The 24,566-nt window shown below is 48.3% G+C and overlaps 1 protein-coding gene across 2 annotated transcripts in view; it reads left to right on the top strand.

The window, feature by feature from the left end:
• Slc43a2 (solute carrier family 43 member 2) overlaps positions 1–24,566 on the top strand; it is a 40,552-nt gene that overhangs the window by 838 nt on the left and 15,148 nt on the right. For both annotated transcript variants that reach the window (XM_028759247.1, XM_028759246.1), the window contains exons 2-5: positions 47–247; positions 9,773–9,980; positions 11,290–11,345; positions 12,351–12,427. In XM_028759247.1, coding sequence (XP_028615080.1) covers positions 88–247; positions 9,773–9,980; positions 11,290–11,345; positions 12,351–12,427 — 501 coding nt within the window. In that variant the 5' untranslated portion in view covers positions 47–87. The remainder of the gene's footprint in view (positions 1–46; positions 248–9,772; positions 9,981–11,289; positions 11,346–12,350; positions 12,428–24,566) is intronic.

Genomic DNA, 24,566 nt, shown 5'->3' with positions numbered 1-24,566 from the left:
ACACGGGTTGGGTAGAGCCACCGCTGACGCTGAGGTCTGCGCGCAGGTGTCTGCAGAGCCGGAGCCCGGCCACCGCCACATCGCACCATGGCGCCCACCCTGGCCACTGCCCATCGGCGCCGCTGGTGGATGGCCTGCACCGCTGTGTTGGAAAACCTCCTCTTCTCGGCAGTCCTCCTGGGCTGGGGCTCGCTGCTCATCATGCTCAAGTCGGAGGGCTTTTACTCCTACCTATGTACAAAGCCAGGTGAGATGGGCGTCTCGGGTCAGGGGCAGGTTCCTGGAGTGGGTCTTTGGGAGAAGGCAGTTGGTGGTGAAGATGTAAGCCAGCTATGCCTGTTTGCTGCACAGCGCCTCTGAGTGCCAAAAAGCCCATTTGATCCTCATCCAGCTCTCTGGGCGCATATCATTATCATCGTCCCTGTTTGTGGATGGAGAAACTGAGGCTGGGACAAGCTTGCCCAAGCTGCCAACTAATAGACCCCTGCGTCCAGTCAGGAACGTTGCTGGCCTCCTGATCTTCCAGGGCCTGCAGCATTGCTTGCCTTGCAGTAAATATGTGTGAGAAAGAGGAACTCTCATAGGCTGGGGTGCAGCAAGAGAGAGGAAGTGGCTTCGCCTCCACCCGAAGGAAGGTTCTTCTAGACCTACATGTTTTTAAGTCAGGCCATTATGGAGTCTCCTTAAAGGCTTGCCAAGATATAATTTCTCGTCTATTTTTGCTGCTTTATGATTCTCCAAAGGCCATTTCCTCTCCTGAACTGTGAGAACATCTCACTGGCTTTCAAAACATAGTAGGGAGGAAGAGGGAGGGAGGCAGTGGTCAAAGGATGCTCCCTCGCTTCAGTAAGGAGCGAAGGCAGGCTGAGGCTGGCCCACGTTACCCCCGACCTTCCTTCTTCCACTCCTGTCTTCCCACCCTGGTGGCTGTGGGGTCATCAGTAGGGCCGAGTCAGCTGCCATCCTCTCCCCTTCTTGGGCGTCCTTGGTTGGTAAGAACTGCTGCTTGTCTTTGTCTCTCCTCTGTGCCCCACCCCACACCTCAGTCTCGTTGGATGGAGCTGGCCCAGGCTTGACTCTGTAGGCTTGACTAGTGTGCCTCCTTTTAATTTCTAGAGTCCCATTAGTTTGTTTTTTACTTTAAATTTTTTACACTTATTTATTCATTTATGGGGGGAGGGGCAGAACTGTGGAAGACAGAGGACAACTTTTGGTTGTTGACACTCTTTTTCCACTATGTGAATTCATGAGGTCAAACTCTGGTTGACAGACTTGGTGGCAAGTAGTTCAACACCTGAGTATTATCTCTAAGAAGTGGGCTTGCCATTTATTTTATTTTATTTTCAAAATAGGGTTTCTCTGTGTAGCCCTGTCTGTCCTGGAACTTGCTCTGTAGACCAGGCTTGCCTCAAACTCAAGGACCTGTCTCTGCCTCCTGAGTCCTGGGATCAAAGGCTTGTGCCATTATTGCTAGGCTCTAAAGATTTTTTTTGTTTGTAAGTTTGTTTGGTCTTTTGTTCTTGACACAGGATCTTGCTATGTAGCCCAGGCTAGCCTTTAATTTGTAATCATTTCATTTCATTCTCCTGTGTGATGAGCTGACAAGCCTGTACTACCTCACTCAACCTCTCATTCTTAGCAAGAAGGGAAAACTTTGGACCCACTCCCACTGCCTGGACCTGAGTCAGTCAGTCTTCACTTCCCTTCTCTGATCTGCTCAGAGGATCCTTAGGGTGCAGTGTAGCAGCTTAGCAGGAGACGGTAAAGGCGGGAGAAAGGGAGGGATCCAAAGGCCACCTGAGAGAGGGCAGAAAGCCTATAGTTTATAACCAACCTTTAGCCTTTAGCACTCAAAAATATTTCCTAATAGCCTAAGGGTTCTTGGCAGGTCTTTCCCCACATCAGCAAGAAATCTTGAGAGACAGAGAGTCAGACCTTGTTCCCTGACCAAGCTTTCTGTTTTGCTTCAGGGATGTCAGGAGATTAAAGGCCCCTCTGAAAGGAACAGGTGGGAGTGTTGGCCCTTTCTTCTCCCTTTGTTACAGGGTACACTGGGGACTTAAAAAACAGAAAGAAAAAAAGAATCATCAGCCCCAGGCAAAACTTTTAGTTTCCTGAGGTCAGATTTTTTCTTTTTCTTTCTTCCCTTCTTTCTTCTTCTTCCCCTTCTTCTTCTTCTTCTTTTCTGACTCATGGCTCTGGTGACATCAGATTGTCCACTTTTACACATTTTCTCGGATGATATGGGCACCCTGGGGCTGGAAACTGCTTTCCTGGGGAAACCCTGTCTTCTTCCTTTGGGTGAGGGGAGCCCAGGGGTTGTACCAGCAGAGAGCTGAGTTGGTATTTAAGCCCTCAAGAGACTTCTGCACTCCTGCAAACCAGAGTGAAGGGGAAGGGTCAGGATCGTGGGTTGAACATCAACTTCTTATCCCATGCCTTTGCTCCTGGGTCTGATTTTGGTTTTTCTGATTATCTGGCAAACGTGCTGACTTAGCATCCTCAGCGGGAAAGCCTGCTGATTCCACATAGCTTATCTCTCCAGCCTCCTTGCTTTGTGGAGTCCCGGGAACCTGTTGACTTTTGGGGCCAGAAACCTCTGTGCTTCCTTGTCTGGGAGTGTCTGGTAAAGCTAGGCTCAAGGTTTGTAGTGTGCACCAACATTGTCAGCCCTGGTGGATGGCTGAGTTGATCGCTTTAGGCCTTTAAAGAGCTGACCTGCGTACAGCTGATTGAGAGACAAATGTCTCAGCTTTTTGTTGTCGTTAAGATTGATGGCATGAATTTGTTCCCCAAAGGAAATTTGCCTGAACCTGTTGAAAGGTTTAGGACTCTAGCCAGGATCTGGCTACAGACTCATTGTTGGGTTCTAGTTTGGTGATGTGGAAGGAGAAAAGGAATCCCTTCCCTCCCTGTGGCCCAGCAGCTTGCTCTGCCTTTTCTGTCTCATGGAAGGGGCCTGGGCATTTCATGAGTTCTGTGTAATGGCAACTAGAGATCTCTCTTGTCCTCCTGGTGTGGACAATTGAATGTCTGGTCTGGGAAGAGTGGGATCTTCCCAAGCTAAGTCCCTTGCCTCTTGATGACCACCATAGCCATTCACCTGACATGATCTCTTCCCTTGGTTTTTGTTGTTGTTGTTCTTTGGTGGATTTGGGGGTTGCTGTTTTTGAGACAGAGTTTCATCCTATAACTCTGGCTGGCCTAGAATTCAGTGTGTTGATCCACCTGCTTCTGCCTCCTTGAGCCTGGGGGTAGGGTGGGGGAGTGGAGAGTGGGATTAAGACCAGCAGTGGGGATCTTCCCTACACTTAAGGCACAAGCCTAGAGGGTAATGAATGGGGAGTGCCAGAGTAGGGTATACCTACACCTCAGAGGGGAAGGCAGGAAGGACAGAAGGGAGCTAATGACTGAGTGGGTAGAGGGCTGGGAGGCAAGGAAAACTGGATTTTATTCTCTAGGCTGGAAAGAAGCCGGGGAGGCAGAGGACTGCCCGAGTCCAGGGAACCTCTCAGAGGCTCTTGTGAGTGGCTAAGGGCTTGCTACACGCTGGGTGTGAATGTGGGTGGAATGAGCTCTGGGGCCCCTGCTAGACTTCAGCCATGCTCTGAACAGGAAGGTGGGCCCCCCATGTGTGTACATGTGAATGTTCTCACACCTATGGATACATGTGTGCACATGCAAGTCGGTGCCAGGATTCTTCTTCGGCACTCTCCAGTCCCCCCTCCACCCTCCACAGGGTTTCTCTGTGTGTTCTTGGCTATCCTGGAACTTGCTCTGTAGACTAGACTTGGGCTGGCTTCGAACTCACAGAGATCTGCCTGCCTCTGCCTCTGAGTGCTGGGGTTAAAGGCGTGCACCACCGTCGCCTGCTCCATGGGCACTTTTATTTATTGAGGCAGGGTCTCTTATTGAGCCCAGAGCTCAGAGCTTTTCCATGGGTTCTGGTGATCAGATGTTAGTGCTGAACGTTTGCATAGAGAGCACTTTATTCTCTGGCCTTGGTTCTGTGTTCCTGGGCCTCACAGTCAGTACCTGGTAGGACCTCTCACCCCGACAGCAAGAAGCAAACCTCTCACCTCTGGAGGACTCACTGTGTAGACCAGGCTGGCCTGGAACTGCCTCAGCCTCCAGAACTCGGAATGTGGTGATTACAGTTGTGAACCACCTCCCTGCACTTGTTTTAACTTCTTCCACCCTGTTTGGTTTTTATTTATTTTTTTCAGTGCTAGGGATCAAACGCAGGGCTTCAAACATGCCGGTCTTACCACTGAGTTACACCTTTATTTAGCTCACCCCTAGTTTATTTTGAATTCAGAAAAAGACCAAAAGAAATAGTCGGGACTAAAAGCATGTTCCCACAGCCTCTAAAACGTTTCATAAATCATACCCTTGGCTATTACCACTACCCTCGCCCTCTCATGACCTGGTTTCCCTCCCTGACATCTGTCGGCCTATTTTGTCTTAGTGTCTCATGAAGGTCCTGTCTGATTGGGTTGGCTTTCCATGCCTTTGTGAGAGAGCGGAGGGACAGCCCCATTCTCACTAGGTGATAGGAAGAGCCTCTGGTGTGGCCCAGCCTTTTCCCACCTTTGTTCTCCAGACTGCCTCTCACCCAGGAGGACAAGGACAGCACAGAGTCTCTGGCTCTGACAGTGTCCGTTCGAGCCAGGCTCCACAAGACCGTCCACAAGATGCACACCTGCTCTGAAATGCCATGTGCCTTGGTGTGGAATATGGGGGTCAGACTGAGAAAACACTTAGTGGCTTGAGGAATGCCTCCTACAGAACACAATGGCCAGTCCCCACAGGCTGCCTGCAGGAGACTGGGACCTCCACAAGAGCCGGCCCAGTGGTACTCTATGAGTCCTGCCTCCGCTGGCTCTGTGGCTTAGACGACCTCTCACCCACATCTCCCCTGCTGGGCTGACATGCTGCTTCCTGTTGCCGGATAGACTAAGGATGGAAGAGAGGCAGGGGATGCTGGGGCAGGTACCCTCAGGAGGGCTGGCCAGGGGTCAGCACCGTGGAAGGGAGGGACTCAGCCACCAGCCAGAGAAAGGGCTGCTAAGGAACTTGGAGGCGGGGGGTCTCTCCATCTGTGCACTTTGTTTCCTTCGTACTATCAGGGAGGTATTCTGGAGTTCTCCACTCTCTTTGTTTGTCTGGGGTGAGAGGAGGGCTCTCTCTGACCCTAGAGAAGTCAAGGGGAGCCCTGAGTGGGGTTACAGAACCCTCAAGCCTCCTCTGCCTTCTCTGTTGAGATTTTGTTTGTGAGGGGCCAACAGTACAGGGCATTGTTCTTTCCTGGCTCTGCCGGCCTAGTCCTCAGCGCAGTGGCGCACTAGCTAGCTTCTTGCCTGTCTTGTTTGCCCTCCCTGGCGGGGCTAGCCCACGGCTGCTCCAACCATTTCTTGGTGGAGGCACCTGTTTAATAAACAGGTGCGGGGGAGACCTAAACAGGCTGGCCTGAACTGGGTTGGCGCTGGCTGCACTCTAGACTGGGCAGGGGACACCTTGGAGCTTCATACTTCCTAGTGTTGGTCCCTCTCCTGGCTTTCTGTGGCCAAGTAGGAGGAGAGAAGACAGTAGGGGCCTGGGTAGGGGTGGGCACCTATTGGGACCGAGGTGGTTTGTGTGAGCTATTTATTGCTAACAGAAGTCTAGGCTCCCAGAAGGCTCAGCTTCCTCCCTATGTAAGAGACACTCAAACTCCCCAGAGAAAAGAGACCCTAACTAGTCCCCTAACTCCCAGGTCATTTGCTGCTAGATATCACCTTCTGAAGGCAAGTGAGCCGAGGCCTGGTGGCCCTGTTGGCAGAGATTTAAGAACAGATACTGGTGACTTGAAGTATTGGTACCTGCTCCTAAGCATAGTGACTCTCAGCATAAATGAAAGGCTAGACACCTGCTCGTCGGCAGCCCTGTGTCTAGTCCCAGACTGAACAGATCATCACATAACTTCAGTTGTGCTTACTTCTGCCGTGTCAGGAGCCTGCAAATGGCTTGGGATTTAATCTTTTAAATTCCATTCAGTTGTGTGTGTGTGTGTGTGTGTGTGTGAGAGAGAGAGAGAGAGAGAGAGAGAGAGAGAAAGAGCATGAACCACAATATGCATGTGGTGGTAGTCAGTGAATATCTTGGAGGAGTTGGTTCTTTGCTTCCACCATGGGGTCCAGGGGATCAAACTCAAGTTGTCGGCCAGGTGACAAGTGCCTTAATCTGCTGACTGACATCACTGGCCCATTTTAGGATTAAAAAAAATTTTTTTAAAGATTTATTTTATGTGTACAAATGTTTTGCCTGAATGTATTTTTGTGCAGCACATTTGTGCCTAGTGCCATTGGAGGTCAGAAGAAAGCACTGGATCCTCTGGATTTCAGTGGTTGTGAGCCACCGTGTAGGTGCTGGGAACTGAACCTAAGTCCTCTCCAAGAGCAACAAGTGCTCTAACTACGGAGCCATCTCTCCAGCTCTTAGTGTTTTATTTTTATTACACTGCAATGCTAAGAACTGAACCCAGGACCTGGTACTGTACCTCTGAGCCACATGCTAGTCAGTGCCTTGGGATTTTATCTTCTGTCCATCAAGAGTCGATGGAAGCCGGATACCGTCATGCAGGCCATTGATCTCGGTACTCAGAAGGCAGATCCCTGAGTTTGAGGCCAGTCTGGTCTACAGAGCAATTTCTAGGCCAACCAGGGCTACACAGAGAAACCCTGTTTAGAAAAACAAAGAAAAGTCATGGATGGACTCTGGGAGACTCTATGGGAGAGCACCTCTCAGTAGGCTGTACCGGCCTTGTGCTACCCCTTTCCAAGACCCCTCCTTCCTCACATGTTCTGTGTCATCAAGGAGCTAATGACACTTGAAGTAACTGACTGCAGACCCTTGATGGCCACAGTCAGGTCTCTCAGCAGACAGTGTGCCCCCCTCCACCTGCCCACTGTGTCTCAGCGGTGCTGGGTGCCCCATACCTGCATGAAGCTGAGGAGTGCTCATGGCTGGGTGGAAGCCCTGTCCTCCTATTGCAGGTCCACTTCCTGTCCCACTGGCAGGGCTGACACCTGAAACCAGCCTCTCCCCTTCCAGGAGCTTCCTCACACCTGCCAGCCACAGCAACACATGGGACCAATGGGCTCGGAGAACCCTGTTTGCCATGTGTTTTGGCTGTCAGTATGGAGGATGTCTTGGAAAGGGGAGTGGTGGTGGCAGGGGCAGGAGTTTGGCCTGAAAAGTTTTGTTTGTGTGAGGGTTCAGGCTGTTAGCCCGAGGCTCTGATCTCCCCAAATCCCTCTGTCTTGAGCTTGGTTCTGGATGTCCTATTTCCATCCCCATCTTGATCCTTTTGGCCACTGGGATCTGGTTGGTTGTTTCCACTCAGTCGGTAAACAGCTAAGGTGGCCAGGCCCACTGAGAGAACACTACGCAGTAGCCAGAAGACAATTCCTAGGGTCAGACTCAGCCCAGGATGCAACTAAACACACACCCATACGATCACATGCTGATCCTGCAGGGCTGTGCTCCTTGCTACTGTTGAGAAGCTGCCATGCTATTAAACCACCCCCATCTGAGCCCCAGTAAGGCTGACATTAGCAAAAGCACACATTTGTTATTCACCACATGCTCTGTATGCCTGTTGGGAGCTCTAGAATGCTATCTGCTTTTTCTCATGACCCTCCCCAAAGCTCTGGAGGTATATCCTATCATCACATTGTGTCTAGTTCACAGATAGGGAAACCAGCAGAGCATGATCAAGTCACATTTCTAAGGATATACAACAGGAAGCAGGGGAAGGGAAGTTAGAATCCAGAGACAGGACGACCATCGTGGTCTCTGCAGGCCCCTAGCGTGGCTCAGAGAAGATAGGCACATGCAGTTAGTCACCCCAAGTGCTTTCTTTTTCAGTTACCTTGAGTGGGTCTGAGAGGCCCCAAGCAGGCTTTGTAGACCTCAGCTGAGCTGCCTTGGCAGCCAGAAGGCTGCATCTGGGAGGCAGGGAGGCAGGCAGTGTGAGGAAGAGTTTCTTTGGCTCTTTGGTGGAGCCTCAAAGCTAATCAGTAAGCTTGCTTCTGCAGGATTAGTCAGCATCACTTAAGAAGCGGTCTCCCACCCTCCCTCCTGCCAGTGTAGGACTTCTCCTTGTTTTGACCCTGGCTGAACTTTGGTGGTGGTGGGGGCACTTATGTGTGCAAGGTATGGCTGACACAACAGGCAATGGGTGTCATCATGGGAGGGGGTGTCCAGTAAGAGCAGTAAGAGTCACCTGTCAGTGAATCAAAGAAAATAACTTGCCATTAACAAAACAAAAACTCAGGCAGGGAGTGTATCTAAGTAGAAGATAGCTTGCTTTATATACATTTGGACCTGAGTTCAATTCCCATTCCCTCAAAAACAGGACCAGACTCCAACCCTTTGGTTAGACTTACAGTATATGGTGGTGGGAAATGACATATGGTGGGTGTATGCTGCAATTGGAAACCACGGGCTCAGTAAGTTTGCCCGGCTGAGGAAGAACCTGGCATTCTGGAAGTGTCCAGCACTTTGTCTATCTAAGTCCTTTATACTGGCTTATGTGTTTCTGTGGACAGAACTACTGAGAGTGTTTGAGACAGCCTGCGGCTCCACAGCCAATGCTAGACCCTGAGCTACTGTTATTGAGTGTAGGGTATAGGATAGAATGGAAATCACACTGGTCTTGGACTCTTGGAGATCCATCCCAAGTGCTGGGATTAAAGGCATGCACCTCCGCCACCTGGCAGAAATCACATTTTTTTGAGACAAGATCTCACTATGGAGCCCAGGTGGCCTTGTTATGTGCATGAGTATGCTTATGCCCACGGCATGTATGTATGTGCACGCATGTACATAAACAGCCTTGGGTGGTGTTCCTTTGGAGCCATCTACCTTGGATTTCTTTCTTTACTTCCTTCCCTCCCTTCCTTTCTTCCTTCCTTCCTTCCTTCCTTCCTTCCTTCCTTCCTTTCTTTCTTTCTTTCTTTCTTTCTTTCTTTCTTTCTTTTTTCGAGACAGGGTTTTTCTGTGTAGCCCTGGCTGTCCTGGAACTCACTCTGTAGACCAGGCTGGCCTCGAACACAGAAATCTGCCTGCCTCTGCCTCCTGAGTGCTGACATTAAAGGCCTGTGCCAGCATCTGCAGCTTCAACCCTGCTTTATTACATTTATGTAGTATATATGTGTAGGCATGCATACCACAGGAATCAGTCCTCACCTTCTAACATGAGGGTCCTGAGGATCCAATTCAGGTAATCAGGCTTGGTGGCGGGCACCATTATCTGCTAAGCCATCTTGTTCCTCCGCCCATTCTCCCTTTTGACACGGGGTCTCATGTAGCCTAGACTGCTCTCAGACTCCTCCTCTGTGGATGACTTTGGACCCCTGATCCGACTGTATCCAGCTGTAAAGCGCTTAGATAATAGGCATCTTCCCTCAAACTAGAGTGGGAATCCTAATCTGGGACTAATGCTGTGTCAAGGGATGGGTGAAGCCTTTGAAAGTGTAGACAGGACTGTGTTTTCTGAGGAATGGCTTCTTTATTGAATTCTTTGACTGGTCTCTTGTTTCTACAAATATTGAAAACGTCTGCATTATGGCTGCAGGGGGTCTGGGTGAATAAGCCATGTCTTGTCAGTTGCCAGAGCCTGAAGGCACTCAGAGCAAGCTTTGGCTTTCTCCGTGTAAAATCCTGAAGGTGAGTCTGTCTCTTCAGTCTCTGGGGAAGCCTACCATGTTCTCTATCTTTATACACACAGAGAATGTCACTAATGGCACGATCGGGGGCACCGCAGAGCCAGAGCATGAGGAGGTGAGCCTGGTGAATGGCTGGCTCAGCTGCAAGGCCCAGGATGAGATTCTGAATTTGGCATTCACCGTGGGCTCCTTCCTGCTCAGTGCCATCACCCTGCCCCTGGGCATCATCATGGACAAGTATGGTCCAAGGAAGCTCAGGCTGCTAGGCAGGTCAGTATGGGTCCCTCGAGGGCTGGATCAGGATAGGTGTACCGTGGGGCTCCCTAAATACCCACCTTGGACAGGGTTACTACAGTATCTGGCACAGAATTAGTAGATACCGTGACTGCTGTCTTCTACATGCAAAACACAGGACCTGAACTTGTCTTTAACATTAGTTTTTGGGGCCATCAAAGATGGCTCATCAGGAAAAGACACTTGCCACCAACCCTGATGACTTTTGGAACCTACTTGGTAGATGCTAGAGAACTGACTCCTGCAAGTTGCCCTCTGACCACTATGCTCGTACTGTGGGATGCACACACCAACACGTGTGTGTACCTACACACACTAAGTAAAATATAGAAAAAGCATAGGTTTTCAAAGACTTCTGGCCTTACATTTTGTCCAGAAAAAAAAAATAGTTTTAAACATATATGCAAATTTAAAGTATTAATCATGTGTCATTCTTCTTCCTCCTGTGGTGTCTGGTGTGCCTGTGTGTGCATGCTTGTGTGTGTGTGTTTGTGTATGTTTGTGTGTGTGTCTGGTGTGTGTGTATCTGGTGTGTGTCTGTGTGTGTGTGTGTCTGTGTGTGTTCTGTGTGTGTGTGTGTGAGTCTGTGTGTGTGTGTGTGTGTGTGTGTGTGTATGGAGGAGGAGGAGGAAGAGGAGAACAGTTGCTGCACATTAAATTCTACCTAATGTGTGCTGGGCTAGTGTGAATTATGTGTACACATGAATTATAGTCCACATACGCCATTCTTAATAGTATGGGCTTTAAATATAAAGGCTGCGGTTGTGACTCAGAGTGCTTGCCTAAGGTGCATGACCCTGAGTTCTACCCCCAGCACTGCAAAAAGCATAAGTAAAGCTAATCAATTAATTAAAATGAATGAATTTTTTTTGTTTTATTTTTGTGGTTTTGCTAGCAGGGTTCTGAGTAGCCCTGGCTGTCCTGGAACTCCCTTTGTAGCCCAGGATGGCCTTGAACTGCCTCCTGAGCACCACTACAGCCTAGCAAAATGAACGAAATGTTAACAGTTGTAAGATGAGGCTGAGGATGCAGCTCAGTAGTAGAGCACTTGTGTAGCATACAGAAGAGCCAAGTTCACATCTTAGCACGGAGAGCAAGTCCTAAGGTCAGCATCCTCCTGGGTTGTCTTTGTATCTCATGAGGCGTCTCTCCCAAGTCTCTCTAGAATTGTTAAGTAATGGTTGTAAAACATTCTGAAGTAACACATAATAAATACCCCTCATAACTATATAACAGTAGCAGTTGATAACATAGTGTAAATAGCACACTGTCTGTTTGGTTTTAGTGCCTGCTTTGCTGTCTCCTGCTTGCTGATTGCATATGGAGCAAGTAACCCAGACTGTGAGTACACCTTTTCTCCCTTTTTGTTAGAAACTTGAGGGAAGATCCACCATCCACAGGAGCTCACTGGCCCACCTGCTCTTGGATGCTATATTAGGCTTGGTGTCGCCCGTTCAAGCCAGAAGGGATTCGTGTTGGCCCTCGTCATCACTTATTTCATGGGCGACTGTGGCAGCTTTCAGGTGATCTGTTGTCTAGGGCTTAGCTCCTTCAGATGCATGGCTAGTAAGAGAATAATCGTCCCAAGCAAAAATGTGAGAGGTGCTCCCAGGGTGCGACGATCCTGTCTCATCTCCAAGCCACAAATCCCGTCCTGGACCAGGCCAGACACAGGACATGGCCTTCCATGGTACAGGCATGGTAGACTGAGCTATCTCTCCTTCCTCCTCTTTTTTTTTTTTTTCTTCAGTACTGGGGGTTGAACCCAGGGCTTCCAAATTCCAGGCAAGCACTCTATCACGGAGCAAACCGTTCCCAGCACTTGGACACTTGCACTGAGGTAGCCCAAGATAGTCTCAAACCTGCAATTGTCCTTGCTCGGCCTGAGGGCTGGGATTACAGGCATGATACATCACACCCAGCTGAGCTGAGCCCTCAAGGCAGCTTCGGCCAATCCTTGACAAACAGCTTAGGAACATCTCCCTTCTGGACCCCATCCCCAGACGAGTCGAAGGGCTTTTAGAACACCAAACTAGGGCCTGAATTTCCCTGAATGTCTTCACCAGTCTCCTCTACTGGTTTTCAGGAATCTGGGGTTTTAGTGTCTGTGAGGAGCTTTTTGTGGTCGTTTGATTGCTGCTAGGTTAACAGAAAGGAGAGTGGGTGTCTTTTCTAGAACTCAGGCTCCACGGGGTAGATAGAGGATGAGGGTGAGAAAGAGAACTCTCTCCAGGTGTCGCTAACCCTCAGTGGCCTGTCCCTTATTTTTAGCTCATCTGTAGGCTTCTCAGCAGGGAGCTCTGTGCTGCTGGGTTCCCCTACTCATGCCTTTGTGTCTGTCCACAGCGCTCTCTGTGCTCATCTTTATTGCCTTGGCTCTGAACGGCTTTGGGGGGATGTGCATGACGTTCACTTCGTTAACAGTAAGTATTGGTTTGTTAAGGGACGTTTTCAGCTGAGTAAACTGAATTTGGGGCTTATTTGTTGGTTTCCAGGTCCTTTCCTTACATTCTCATATATACTTGGATGTCTCAAGCAGTGTAGGGGCTGTGGGGTGCGGTGGCCTGACAGCAAAGCCAGTCCCACAGGTTCTCAAGTGGGCAGCTGCACCTCCCTGGGTGACTTGCAACTGCCTCTGGCCTTGCCTTTGGCATGGAGGGTGCGAGTTATTAACCGTGTGTCCAGAGAAGACAATATCTTCCATGGCTGCTGTCCTGAGGCTCTCCAGGAACTTCAGCTAACAATGCCATTTGTAGACAAATCTATTCAAGAACTACCCTTCCCAACCTTTGCCTATGCCTAGAACTGAGTGGCAACATTGTCACATTCTTCTTGACTAGGGCACAGATGTCTAAGAACTATTTCTTAGAACTTTGAGCATGGGCTGGAGAGATGGCTCAGTGGTTAAGAGCACTGACTGCTCTTCCAGAGGTCCTGAGTTCAATTCCCAGCAACCACATGGTGGCTCATAGCCATCTGGAAAGAGATCTGATGCCCCTTTCTGGTGTGTCTGAAGACAGCTACAGTGTACTCATATAAAATAACATAATCTAAAACAATAAATATATTAAAAAAAAGAACTTTGAGCATGGTCTTCACAGGACCTCCAGGATGCCACAAAATGGGCTTCTTTTTAAGCAGGAGGAGGTTTGGAGGGGGAGCTGAAAGAAGTTAAAGAAGTTATAGAAACATCTTTGTCAGAGAGAAGACTGCAGACTTGCCCAGCCAGGCAGGAGTATCACTCAGGGGCTTCTGTCAGCAGGGACATCCCCCTACTCAGTTTACCTGTGAAGGTCTGGGGGTACACCAGCTGCTGGTACTGTTTGCAGTGCAGTCTGGGCCTGATTTCCCATTACGCTTAAGTCTGGAGTCACGCTGTTGAGAAATCCCTGGGACCTTCCTGGGCCTTTGATAAAGGATCCCAGGGAGGTGCAGGCTTTTTTGTGACTTGCTGACAGGCCCACATGTTCTGTTCCCTTTTCCTAAGCTTTGCTCCTGCAGGGAGGATTAGTTGTGTGGGCCTATGTCCATGGACAGGGAAAGTTCACTACAGTCTCTGCTCAGTGAAAAAGGCCCAGCATAGGCAGCCTGAGTGGTGTACCCTGGGTGTGAGTGTCTGAGGGTGAGTGACCCACAGAAATCTGAGGCCTCAGTGGCCTTACCTCTGCTGGTGCCAGGTAGGTTTGCCTTGTATCTATTGGGGCCTTTTATTTGTTTGTTTGTTTGTTTGTTTGTTTTAAATCTGATGCATTTAAAATAAAAATAGATATGTTCTCCCCTCTCATAATCCCTGAAGAAAACAAATGTTTAAAGAGTGAGAAATATGTTCATACTGCGACAAGTACACAGATTCCACTGTGTTGTGTAAATGTGAAACAAGAGTCCTGCACAGGCCTGTTTGTTCTTGGACAACACGACAACCACCAGCCCTTTTTATCAAGATGAAAAATATAGACCTGGCATCCGCCCTTGTTGTTGTTTTAGAAACGCTGGGCATCTGTTAGGGCAGATCTGAATTTCAGGGATAGAAGTGAGATGGTCCTGGGACTGCGGGAGCTTAAGCACCAATATGCAGACCTGTGCTTACTCAGCATGAAGCATGGGATAAATACGGGCTGGGGTGTGGCTCGGCAGCAGAGCGCTCGCCTGGCATGCACATGACTCAGGGTACCAACCCCAGCACTACATCTATAAAAAGAGAAGAGCTGGGTATGGTGGTACATGCCTGTAATCCCAGCACTTGGGAGGCCAAGCAAGGCAGTTGCTGTGACTTTGAGGCCAGCTTGGGCTACAGAATGAGGCCTTGTCCCTGTTCCCCTGAAATGATAGAAAGGATAGCTAAACAGTAGGGTGCTCTTGTCATCCCTGTGACTAGAAGGAGCGTCAGATCAGGAGTTCAAGGTCATCCTCAGTTACCTCTTCTCAAACAGTAACAGCATCCATCTTCAGTTACATAGGAAGTTCAAGGCTACCCTGGGCTCTATAAGACCATCTCAGACAGTAAGAGCAAAAGGCAGATAGATTAAAAACACTGTTGCGAGTTCTGTTTAAGAAATCCTTCCCAGGGGCTGGAGAGATGGCTCAGTGGTTAAGAGCACTGATTGCTCTTCCAGAGGTCCTGAGTTCAATTCCCAGCAACCACATGGTGGCTCACAACCATCCGTAATGTGATCTGATGCCCTCTTCTGGTGTGTCTGAAGACAGCTACAGTGTACTCACAATAAAATAAATAAATCTTTAAAAAAAAAAAAAAAAAAAAAGAAATCCTTCCCAGGCAGTGGTGGCGCACTCCTTTAATCCCAGCACTTGGGAGGCAGAGAAGGTGGATCTCTAAGTTTGAGGCCAGCCTGGTCTACAGAGTGACTTCCAGGAAGGACAGCCAATGCTACACAAAGAAACCCTGTCTCCAAAAACAAAAAGACAAAAAAACCTATGTGTCTACCATCATGCATTTTAGAATCTATCTGTCAGTATTGTTTAGTCTGTACACATCCCTGTCACTGTCCTGGCTTCAGCTCTGTCAGCTTGCTTTATTTATTCAATGTACCTCCCATTTCCCTGCTGGCACCTAGACCTCTATGTTCCTTATCTTTAGACCACGCTGTTGTTTGGTCAGTGCTACCCTGTGGTAGAGAGACACTATATTTCACACAGCTAGTTCTCCTCACGGACATTCGGGTTGGTCTCCAGTGCTTCCCTGTGTGAACACTGTTGAAATGAACGATCTGTACATAGATTTCTGTAAAATAAGTTCCAGGAAGTAGAATGTCTGGGCCCCAAGATTAGCATGTTTTAAATTTTAAAATATGCTTTCAAGCAGACTTGTTGAATGGAGTCCACTATCTGCAGTTACAGTCCCAGAAATATGTCTGACAGGCCTTCTTCATGACCCCTCCAAGACAACGTCATTCATCTTTAACATAGCTTTTTACAATTATTTGTCTGATTTGTTCGTTGTGCATGTTTGTTGAGGCTCATGTGGTGGTCTGAGCATGGCTTTCTGAGTTGGTTTCTTCAACAATGTGGGCTCTGGAGAAGGAACTTTCTTATCAAATACCTTTTTATACACTGAGCCATCTTGCAGATCCTTTTTCATCTTATTTATTTTTTGTGTTTTGAGAGTCTCACTAATATAGCCATAGCTGGCCTGGCATTTGCTGTGTGGACCAAGCTAGCCCCAAACTCACAGAGTCTGTTCCTGCTTCCTATGCGCTGAGGTTAAAGGGGTGTTTAAATGTTTTATCCTTTAAAGATTAGCCAAATTGACATCATGAAAATGATACATCATAAACTTTTTCTTTACTAATAAGACATTGTCTTACCTCTGTTATATTGATATTTATCTTTAAGAGAGTGTCTTGTAGCCCTGGTTGCTTTTGAACTTACCATGTTGCCCAGGCTGGCCCTCACTCCTGATTCTCCTGCTTTTGCCTCTCAAGTGCTAAGATTACAGATATGTTCCCTGTCCCTGGCCACTGTCAGTGTGTCTTTTCAGTGAATTGCTTCTTTGTATCATTTATCTCATTTTTCTTTGTATTGTTTTTTTCTTCTTCATACTTTGTAAAACACTCTTTGAACTACAAATAATCTCTCTGTAGGAGTAAAGGGTTTACCTGGGGCTTTTAGATGTCTATATGGTCCATGAATATGCTCCAGGAAAACTATGCACGTAGATCCCAAGGCTAGTAGGTGAGTGGGCACTGCAGAAAGCATTTGGTAGGAGGGGTCCATCCTTGTAAGGGCGGTATAGGGTTTGTCCTCTGACGTCTTTATCTTGGACCTGGATTTGGGGGTGGGGGTCGGTGAGCTGCTACCCCAGGCCAACTCCAAACATCTGTCTAATTTTTATAAACAAGGTTTTGCTTGAACCCCCTCATGCCGGTTTGCTCACGTGTTGTCTGTGGATGCTTTCATGCCACAGGGGCTCTTGGGCTGTCATGACAGAGACCATATGGCCCACAAAGACAGAAATGTTTACCATCTGGCCCTTCATGGAAAAACATTTGCCAACTTTGTGTCTAGAGGCCCCAAGACACTACACTGTTCTCCACCTGAGGACAGAGCCTTAGCACCCCGCAGACACTCCTGCCCCCAGGTTGTACAGATTAGCTCTGTAAGCACTTTTTACACCCCTTCCCCCAGCTGGAGGATCTCCTTGGACATTCCCTTGTCCCGTGAACCTTTTCACGGGACCTGATAGCTCATGAGAATAAACCCTGAGAGGGAATAGGAAATGGGTCATCAAGGACAGACTGGGGCTGTTAGGCAATGTCCCTGGACTGGTGATGCTTTCTGCTGAGCAGAGCTGAATCTGGTTCTGACACAGCCCAGGCCTTTAAAAAGCAGAACTGTCAGGACCAGCTCCCAGAGACACAGTGCGGGCAGTACAATGGCACTTTCTGTTTGTGTCTTCTGTCCGCGTTTTCATTTTGGGGACAAAAGAGTTTTCAAGGTTGCCTTTAGAACTCCCTAAATCAAATCTACAAGGACTTTTAAACAGAGAATGGCTCCTTGATAACCTGGGAATGTGGGGGAATGTGTTGTCAGGGAAACCCTCATTTGGGGACTTTCTCAGGCCTGAGGGCTTTGTCTGACATGGACTGTGGGCTGTTAAACTCATTGGTGGAGAAGGGGCCCCAACTTGGCAAGATACCGTTTCCTCACAGTCCAGAAGGAGGTGTCCCCATAGCTTCCTCCCCCACCCCGCCTTGGGAGTCCATACTCTGTCCTCCACACTCTAGTCCTTTTCTCCAGTGTGGAGGTTCTGAGGCTACCCAACAGTCATGGATGGTTAGCTCAGGTCTCTTGCAGCACTGGGTCTGGGCATCCCCGAGGGAGGAGCACGCCAATCCACTGGTGCAAGCACACACCCCGTAGTGTGGAGCCTTGGCCTCCCCTGGACATCTGGTCAGCACACTCTGGTCTGTTTGCTCAATGTCTAGTTTGTACAGCCCTTTAGTTCGCTCCATCAGCTGAAGCACAAACATCGGCCAGTGGCTGAGGTGGCGTCTTTGGGCCGCCACCCCACAATCCAGGGCCTGGGTTGCTTAGAGATGAGAGCAGATGCAGCCAAAATTGTGAACATATCTTTTCCACTTCATTACCCTGACCCCTGTCAGTGCAGGATGGGGAGTTCTGGTCTGAAACACTTACAGAAGAGTGGTTACAAAATGTTCAAGGGGGAAAAAAATCTCTCTGTGGGCGTCTCCCATTTTATTCATTGAGTTTGACTTTAAACCTGAGGAATAAATGACTCCAGGAGGATTAGATTGGCATGAGTGCATACATATCCTTAGGACCCAAGGGGCCGGTGGGGAAGCATATAAACCCCCCCCCCCCCCCCCCGTGAGTGGGTGTGAGTCCAGCAACCTTCCTGCTCAGCCCCATTCTACAGCCAGGCAGAGTTTTTGCTTCCTTACCTGAAGAGCCTAGGTCCCAGGCAGGTAGGACTCTCCTGGTACCAGAGCCCACTTAGCCTCTGATTTCCATCCATATTTTGGGAAGCCAAAACAGTCAGTAGATGGCCATTGGCCTGGGGAAAATTGGCCATTTTTTTCAGAGGGGTTCTACCTGATGAATTTGCTCTGCATGAGGTGTGCAGGGATTGACAGGAATCGGTGGGGGTATCGCCGGGGATCTGGGCTTGGCAGGTGGAATGGGAGGCGGCTGGGAGAAGGCAGTTTTCCCTCCCCACCCCTGTACCAGTGAAGCGGAAAGGTGACCGCAAGGACCCGTGATGTGTGCTGAGGGGTGCCTGCTTGCTTCAGTTAGGGAATGGCCCAGCTTTACTGAGTCCACTTGTCCAGACTAGTTCCTGGGTAGATAGTCTGGACAAGATAGATAGACTGGATCCTGGCCTATACAGACTTTACTGAACTCAGGGTGTATATACTAGCCAGCTGAGGACAAAGCTCATCTCTTTGAAAAGTCCACAGACCTAGAATGTTAGCCCCCACCCACTGCTTGGCTCTGTGACTTCATTAGATAGTCAGGGAGTGTCCTCAGGGTGAATGAATTTAGGAGGCCTTAGATATGAAAAAGGACTGTCATTCATCCCATAGCCTCTCCTGGGGGTTCCCGTGAAAAGACGCACACATCTTTGAACATCTTCAGGTCCCTAAGGAAGATTGTCTAAACTGTTTTTGACCATGGCCTTTGGGGATTCTTGTCCAGTGGCCTGAACACCAGGGGAGGGACTGCCTGCAGCTGCTGTTTTCCCCTCTGGGAATGTGACACAGCTGGGCCTGTTTATGGTACAGCTGAGGGACTGAGGGAGAGTGAGTCATCAGGGTGAGGGAAGGCCTACTATGAGGCCCAGGAGCTCAGACACAGAGGACAAGTTTTGCTTACCAGAATGGAGACAGCAAAGTGCCTTCGAGAAGAAACCAGGAGCTGGGAGAGAGGTTTAAGTCACTCTACCGGTGAGTGTGCCTGGGAGCCAGGAGGCAGCCCCTGCCGAGCAGAGCGTTCCCCCGGCACCTGTTGTGCAGCATGGCTCTAGCTTCCTATTTGGCAGCAGAGCTTGTTTTCCCCTCCAGCAGGCCCTCGAGGCCTCACTAAGGCAGTCAGCTTAACACTCAGCACTAACTACATCACCACCATCTCCACACCATTATGTCTGACAGGACTAGTCAGGGAAGGAAGACAGACAGAATACGCAAGGAGAGACAAGACTAGCGAGAGAGGGGACCCAGACTGGGAAGACAGACACAGGGCAAGTCCATACACAAGCACACATCCCTGGGCGGAATGGTCCTGGATCACAGGTGTCAGCTGAAGGCAGGATTGAGCAGAGGCTGGTAGGCCTAAGAGGAGCATCTGAAGGGATATGAGAATCCCCAGCGATCTGAGTCAGGCAGATGCTTAATAAAGAGCACAGAAGGGGACAGACAATATTGGAGGAGAAGTGACTTGAGATCCAAACAGAAGTGTCGTACCAGGCCTTCGTCTAGCAATCCTAAGGTTGACCTTGACCAGTTTGAGGGAGTCTTTTGACCCTTAAATGTTTTGTGTAACTCGAGCTAGCAGGGATGATCATGAATTTCTGATGCTTCCACCTGCACCTCGGGAGGACTAGGATTACAGGTGTGTACGACCATGCCTGGTTTAGACTCTGAAAGTTTTGTAAGCAGTGAATGAGCACGGACAAGGAACATTTAGACAATTATATTCAGGGTTTTAAAGATATAGAAAGCAGGTACTAAAAATAGTTGCTATTAGTATACATGCTCTTTACTGGGAAGGAAATCTGACCACACTGCTCCTGAGCCTGCCAGTGAGGGAAATCTCTGGCAGGCAGGGGGCGGGCAGGCAGGCAGGCGGGTCTGCTTGGGAAAGAGTACCCAGCCAGAAGGAGAGAACACAATTAGTGTTACCACTTAGGTACAAGGTAACCAATACCACAGGGAAACACTGGCTCTCTAAGCCTTCCCCTCTCCTGAGCCCTCTGACTGTTGTCGGGATGTTTGTGCTTTGTATTTCATTAGTCAAGGTCAGCCTCAGGCTCCTTGCTGAGCAGTTTTATCCAGTATAAGCCCTTAGTAGCCCCAGACATGCTTGGACTATCTTGCCCTCTCTCTTTCCCACAGTTTTTAAACAGTTAAATTTATTTAACTCAGACTGGCCTCATGCTTCTCCTCCTCCTGTCATTTCCTAAGTGCCAGGATTACAGAAATGTGTCACTATACCCAGCTCGATCACCTATTTATAAAAAATAAAAAATTAAGAGCAGGGTGGTGGTGGCGCACGCCTTTAGTCCCAGCACTTGAGAGGGAGAGGCAGGGGGATCACTGAATTTGAGACCAGCCTGGTCTACAGAGCAAGTTTCAGGACACCCAGGGCTACACAGAATCCCTGTCTCAAAAACAAAATTATACATTAAGAGGAAATTTGATGACAAAGAAAAACATATTTATATGTGGTCATACGGAACGCCTGACTTTTATTTTTGCTTTACTTTTACTAATTTTTAGTTAGTATACAAGTAGGTTTCATTAGGACGTGCTCATATGCATATGTTACTGTGCTCCTCCGACTTTCCTCCGGTCCTTCCTTCCTCAAAAACCCCCTTTCAGTGCTACAGATTAAACCTAGGTAGGACCTCACACACTAGGCGAGGACTCTAGCACTGAGATGACCCTCTCAGACCACAACTGTCTTTAGTATATAAAATGAACTTTGTAGAAGGCATAATTTGTCTTTTTTTTTCTACCCTTCACCATCTAGGTTATTTAATTCTAGATAGATATTCTAATTCTAGAATGAATGAATAGAATTAATTCAGTAATTAACTTTATCCATCTATGCAGCTAAATGTGCTTTGATGCATGGTACTCCGGGTTGGATGTGGGCTCTGGCACATGCCAGGCAAGTGCGCTTTGAAGCAAGAGTGTTGGTGGAGTGGTTAGTGATAAAGGCACAAGCACTATTGATGGGGTATCAGTCGGCACATCTCTTCTGTAAGGCAGTTTATCGGAGTATGGTAAATCCCTAGAAAGTGCATTCCTTTTTCCTTAACGATTCTTCCTTTGCTGAGGGAATTCTCCTTGAGATGAAAGGAACCTACACTTACCTTCATCCTTAAGACTAGTCATTGAGCTGAGTGTGGTAGTTGATGCTCGCAATCTAGCTACTTAGGAGGCTGAGGCAGGAAGACCTTGAGTTCAAGGCCATCACAGCTAATATTGTGAGACCTTGTTTTCTAAAGCAAATTAGTTGGGCCTGGCAATGCAGGGCCTGTAATCTTAGTGACTTGGGAGCTTGGGGTTGAAAGATTGTAAGTTAAAAGCCTTCCTAGGCTGCAGAGTGAGTTCAAGGCCAGCTCAGACAAATCAGTGAGACCCTGTTGAAAGGAAAAGGAAAAGGCAGGCTGGATGTGTAGCTCTGTGGCAGAGCACTTGCCTGACCTGCGCGCATGGCCTTGCGTTATACTTCCAGTACTGCACCCCCATAGCCCACGACTGAAATCTTTTTATGAATAATAAATGAATAAAAGGACTTAGGGTCTAAAACCAGAGACATGGCTTCCTAAATTATAGACCATCTAGGTATGCAAATACTAGGCAGTCATTTCAAATTGTGTCTGAAAGGAAGAGTAAATCATTTAGAAAACACTTTATAATAATATATCAGGTTAGAAGAGAAAAGTTAGGACACATGCCTGTAATCCTAGTTCTTAGGAGGTAGTGGCAGAGAATCATCTTTCCAGACCCAAATAGCAAGTTTAAAGCTAACCTGGGCTACATGGGACCCTATCTTAAAAATAAACAAAAAACAGTGTGGAAGGGCTGGGGTGATGGCTCAGTGGTTAAAACGACTGGCTGCTCCTCTTGAGGACCTGAGTTTGATCCCCAGCACCCACATCGAAGCTGATAACCGTCTGTAACTCCATTTTCAGGGTATCCAACACCTTCTGCCCTCCTTGGGTACCTCCACGCAAGTGGACCGTAGACATATTTGTAGGCAGAACACCCATACATAGAATAAAATGAAGTACTAACAGAACAGGAAATGAAGAAGTTGGGTGTGGTAGCACATGCCTTTAGTCCCAGCACTGGGGAGGCAGAGGCAGGCGGAGCTACATGAGTTCGAGGCTAGGGACTGCTATACAGAGAAACCCCATCTTGAAGAAAGAGAAAAAAAAAAAGAAAAGAAAAAAAGGTTAGTTGGATACAGTGCTGCAATCCTGTAGTCTCAGCTGTTTGAAAGACTAAGGCAGGAAAATTACTTGTGCCCAGGAGTTCAAGACCAGCGTTGGCAGCATAGTGCAACTACTTTTTTTAAAAAAGGAAAAGTTTATAAAGCAGTACATTGGGCTGGTGAGATGGTTTGGTGGATAAAGGTGCTTGCTGCCAGGCGTGATGGACCCAAGTTCAATCCCTAGGATCTACATGGTAGAAGGAGAGAACCAACTCCCACAAGCTATCTTTTTGTTCCAAATGTTTTGTAATAGATATGCATTCCTTTTCTAACTAGGAAAAATATTCATAATTTAAAATACAAGACATAGATGTTGGCGGGAAGCCGTCTCATGTGGTTTGCCCTGAGGTACTCTGTGCTGCCCTGGGAGTGGCACACTGGCCAAAATAACACGAGTTTTCTTGGTTTGGTAACACTCTTCCAGGTAGGATGCTGGGTGTGGTGGCCCATGCCAGTAATACTAGCATTTTGGGAGACTGGGGTGGGGGAAATGTGTGTGGGGTGGTGAGGGGTGGGGGTGGGGGTGGGGGTAGCAAGATTGAAAGATCATAGAAGACCTTGTCTCAAAAGAAATCAGAAAAGGAATGCTCCAGGCAGGTTGACCAGAGGGGATAATTCAACTGCTGCCATTGATCCCGCCCAGGGCAAATGGTTTCATCTTGAACAGGTTCACCTACGTCTAGTCTAAGGAGATCAGAGCAGGGTCGCACCATCCACCTCAAACCCTGTTACACCGGCCTCTGTCCTGGGTAAGGCTTAAGGCAGGCTTGAGATAAAGGAGAAAAAAAAGGGTCAACCAACACAGGGAGGGTCTGCTTTTCTGGGTGTTTCCTAGCCCCTTTGAAGAGGTTCTGCGCAGGGCTGATTCTAATGTGGAGAATTTTCCCTAAGGACATGATAGCCATGTCAGAATGAGTTCATGCTCAGTGCCCCCCTCCCCCACCCCCTTGACCCTGCCTGAAGATACAGGCGCTTGGCCTTAGCTGCTCTTCTGACCCCTCTGATCTCTTCCTTTCTTCACTTGTCCTGACCGGACTAGAATCCTCTGCAGGTCTGTTTCCCTTTTCCACATAGGCAGGTATCATCTTTTGATTCTCCCTGGGGTGGATGCCTTTATACAAGTATGCCTTGCTGCCTGACTACGTGCATTTGGGAACTGAGTGTGTCCTTGAATGACAGCATTCCTTCCATGCAGGTGTACAGCAAGCACAGCTACCTTTCATGCCCACCTGGGCGTGTTCATACACATCAGACCATGTCGCGTTTTCTGTCTCCCCATCACGTGTCCCCTTCCCACCCTTCTAAGTCTAAAATGATGACAAAAAACCATTTGTGTGCTAAGAATTTGGGAGGAAACTTAGCTGGTCCTGGCCTCGTACCATAAGACTTATAGATTTGTTAATGTTCCCTTTTAGTCCTGTGGTGCCCCCAAAACAATCCTGCCTCTTACTAATATTCTGAAAAGCATTACTGACCTAGAATTCACATACCATCCATTTCACCTGAAGGGTGCACACTCAGTGAGCTTTAGTGTATTTAGAGGTGTGTGGTCACTTCAGTTACCTGCATCACCCCAACAGAAATCCTGTCCCCCCTGGCAGTCCCCCCTTTCATACCTGGCTTTTGCCTGTCACAGATCTACTCTTTGTCTTTTTGGGTTTGTCTGTTTGGAGCCTTTCATGCAATGGGTGCATATAACATGTGCTTTTAAAGAAAACATTACTCATTTTGTGTGTAAATGTTTTTTGCCTGCATGTAAGTATGTACAGCACATGCATGCAGTGCCCGTGGGGTCCAGAAGAGGGTATCAGATCCCCTGGAGCTGGAGTTGCAGGCGGTTGTTAGTGGGTGCTGGAAAGAGTGGTACACTCCAGGTGTGCAGTCCGTGCTGGCTCTGTTCTCTCTTAGTTTACTGTCTCCCAGGTCCACACCTGTTGTAGCATGCAAGCTCTCCTTTTTGTAACTATGTATATACCTTTTATTTATCTGTTCATCTTGATGGCCGTTAGGTTGTTCCCATTTTTTGCTACAATGAAGAATGCTGTCCTAAACCTTCATGTGCAGCCACCTCTTATTTCTCTTAGGAATGAATGTACCTAGGAGTGGAATGTCCTGGTCATGTGGTTATTTTGTTTTAACTGTCTGAAAAACCAGCTCTGCTTCCAAAGTGGCTGTAACTTTGAATTTCTCCTGGAAGCTTATGCCAGTTTCTTCTGGTTCTTACCAACACTTGCTACTGTCTGACTTAGAGCGGCCACCCTAGTCAGTCTATGTGTGTGCATGCACATGGACCTGTGGAGGTCAGAGGACAGCTTGTGAGAGTTGGTTCTCTCCTTCCCTCATGTAGGACCCAGGGGTTGAGCT

Source organism: Grammomys surdaster, unplaced genomic scaffold, assembly GCF_004785775.1.
Source record: "Grammomys surdaster isolate TR1022 unplaced genomic scaffold, NIH_TR_1.0 126278, whole genome shotgun sequence".
Taxonomy (NCBI): domain Eukaryota; kingdom Metazoa; phylum Chordata; class Mammalia; order Rodentia; family Muridae; genus Grammomys; species Grammomys surdaster.
This window is presented reverse-complemented; position numbering and strand designations above follow the sequence as displayed.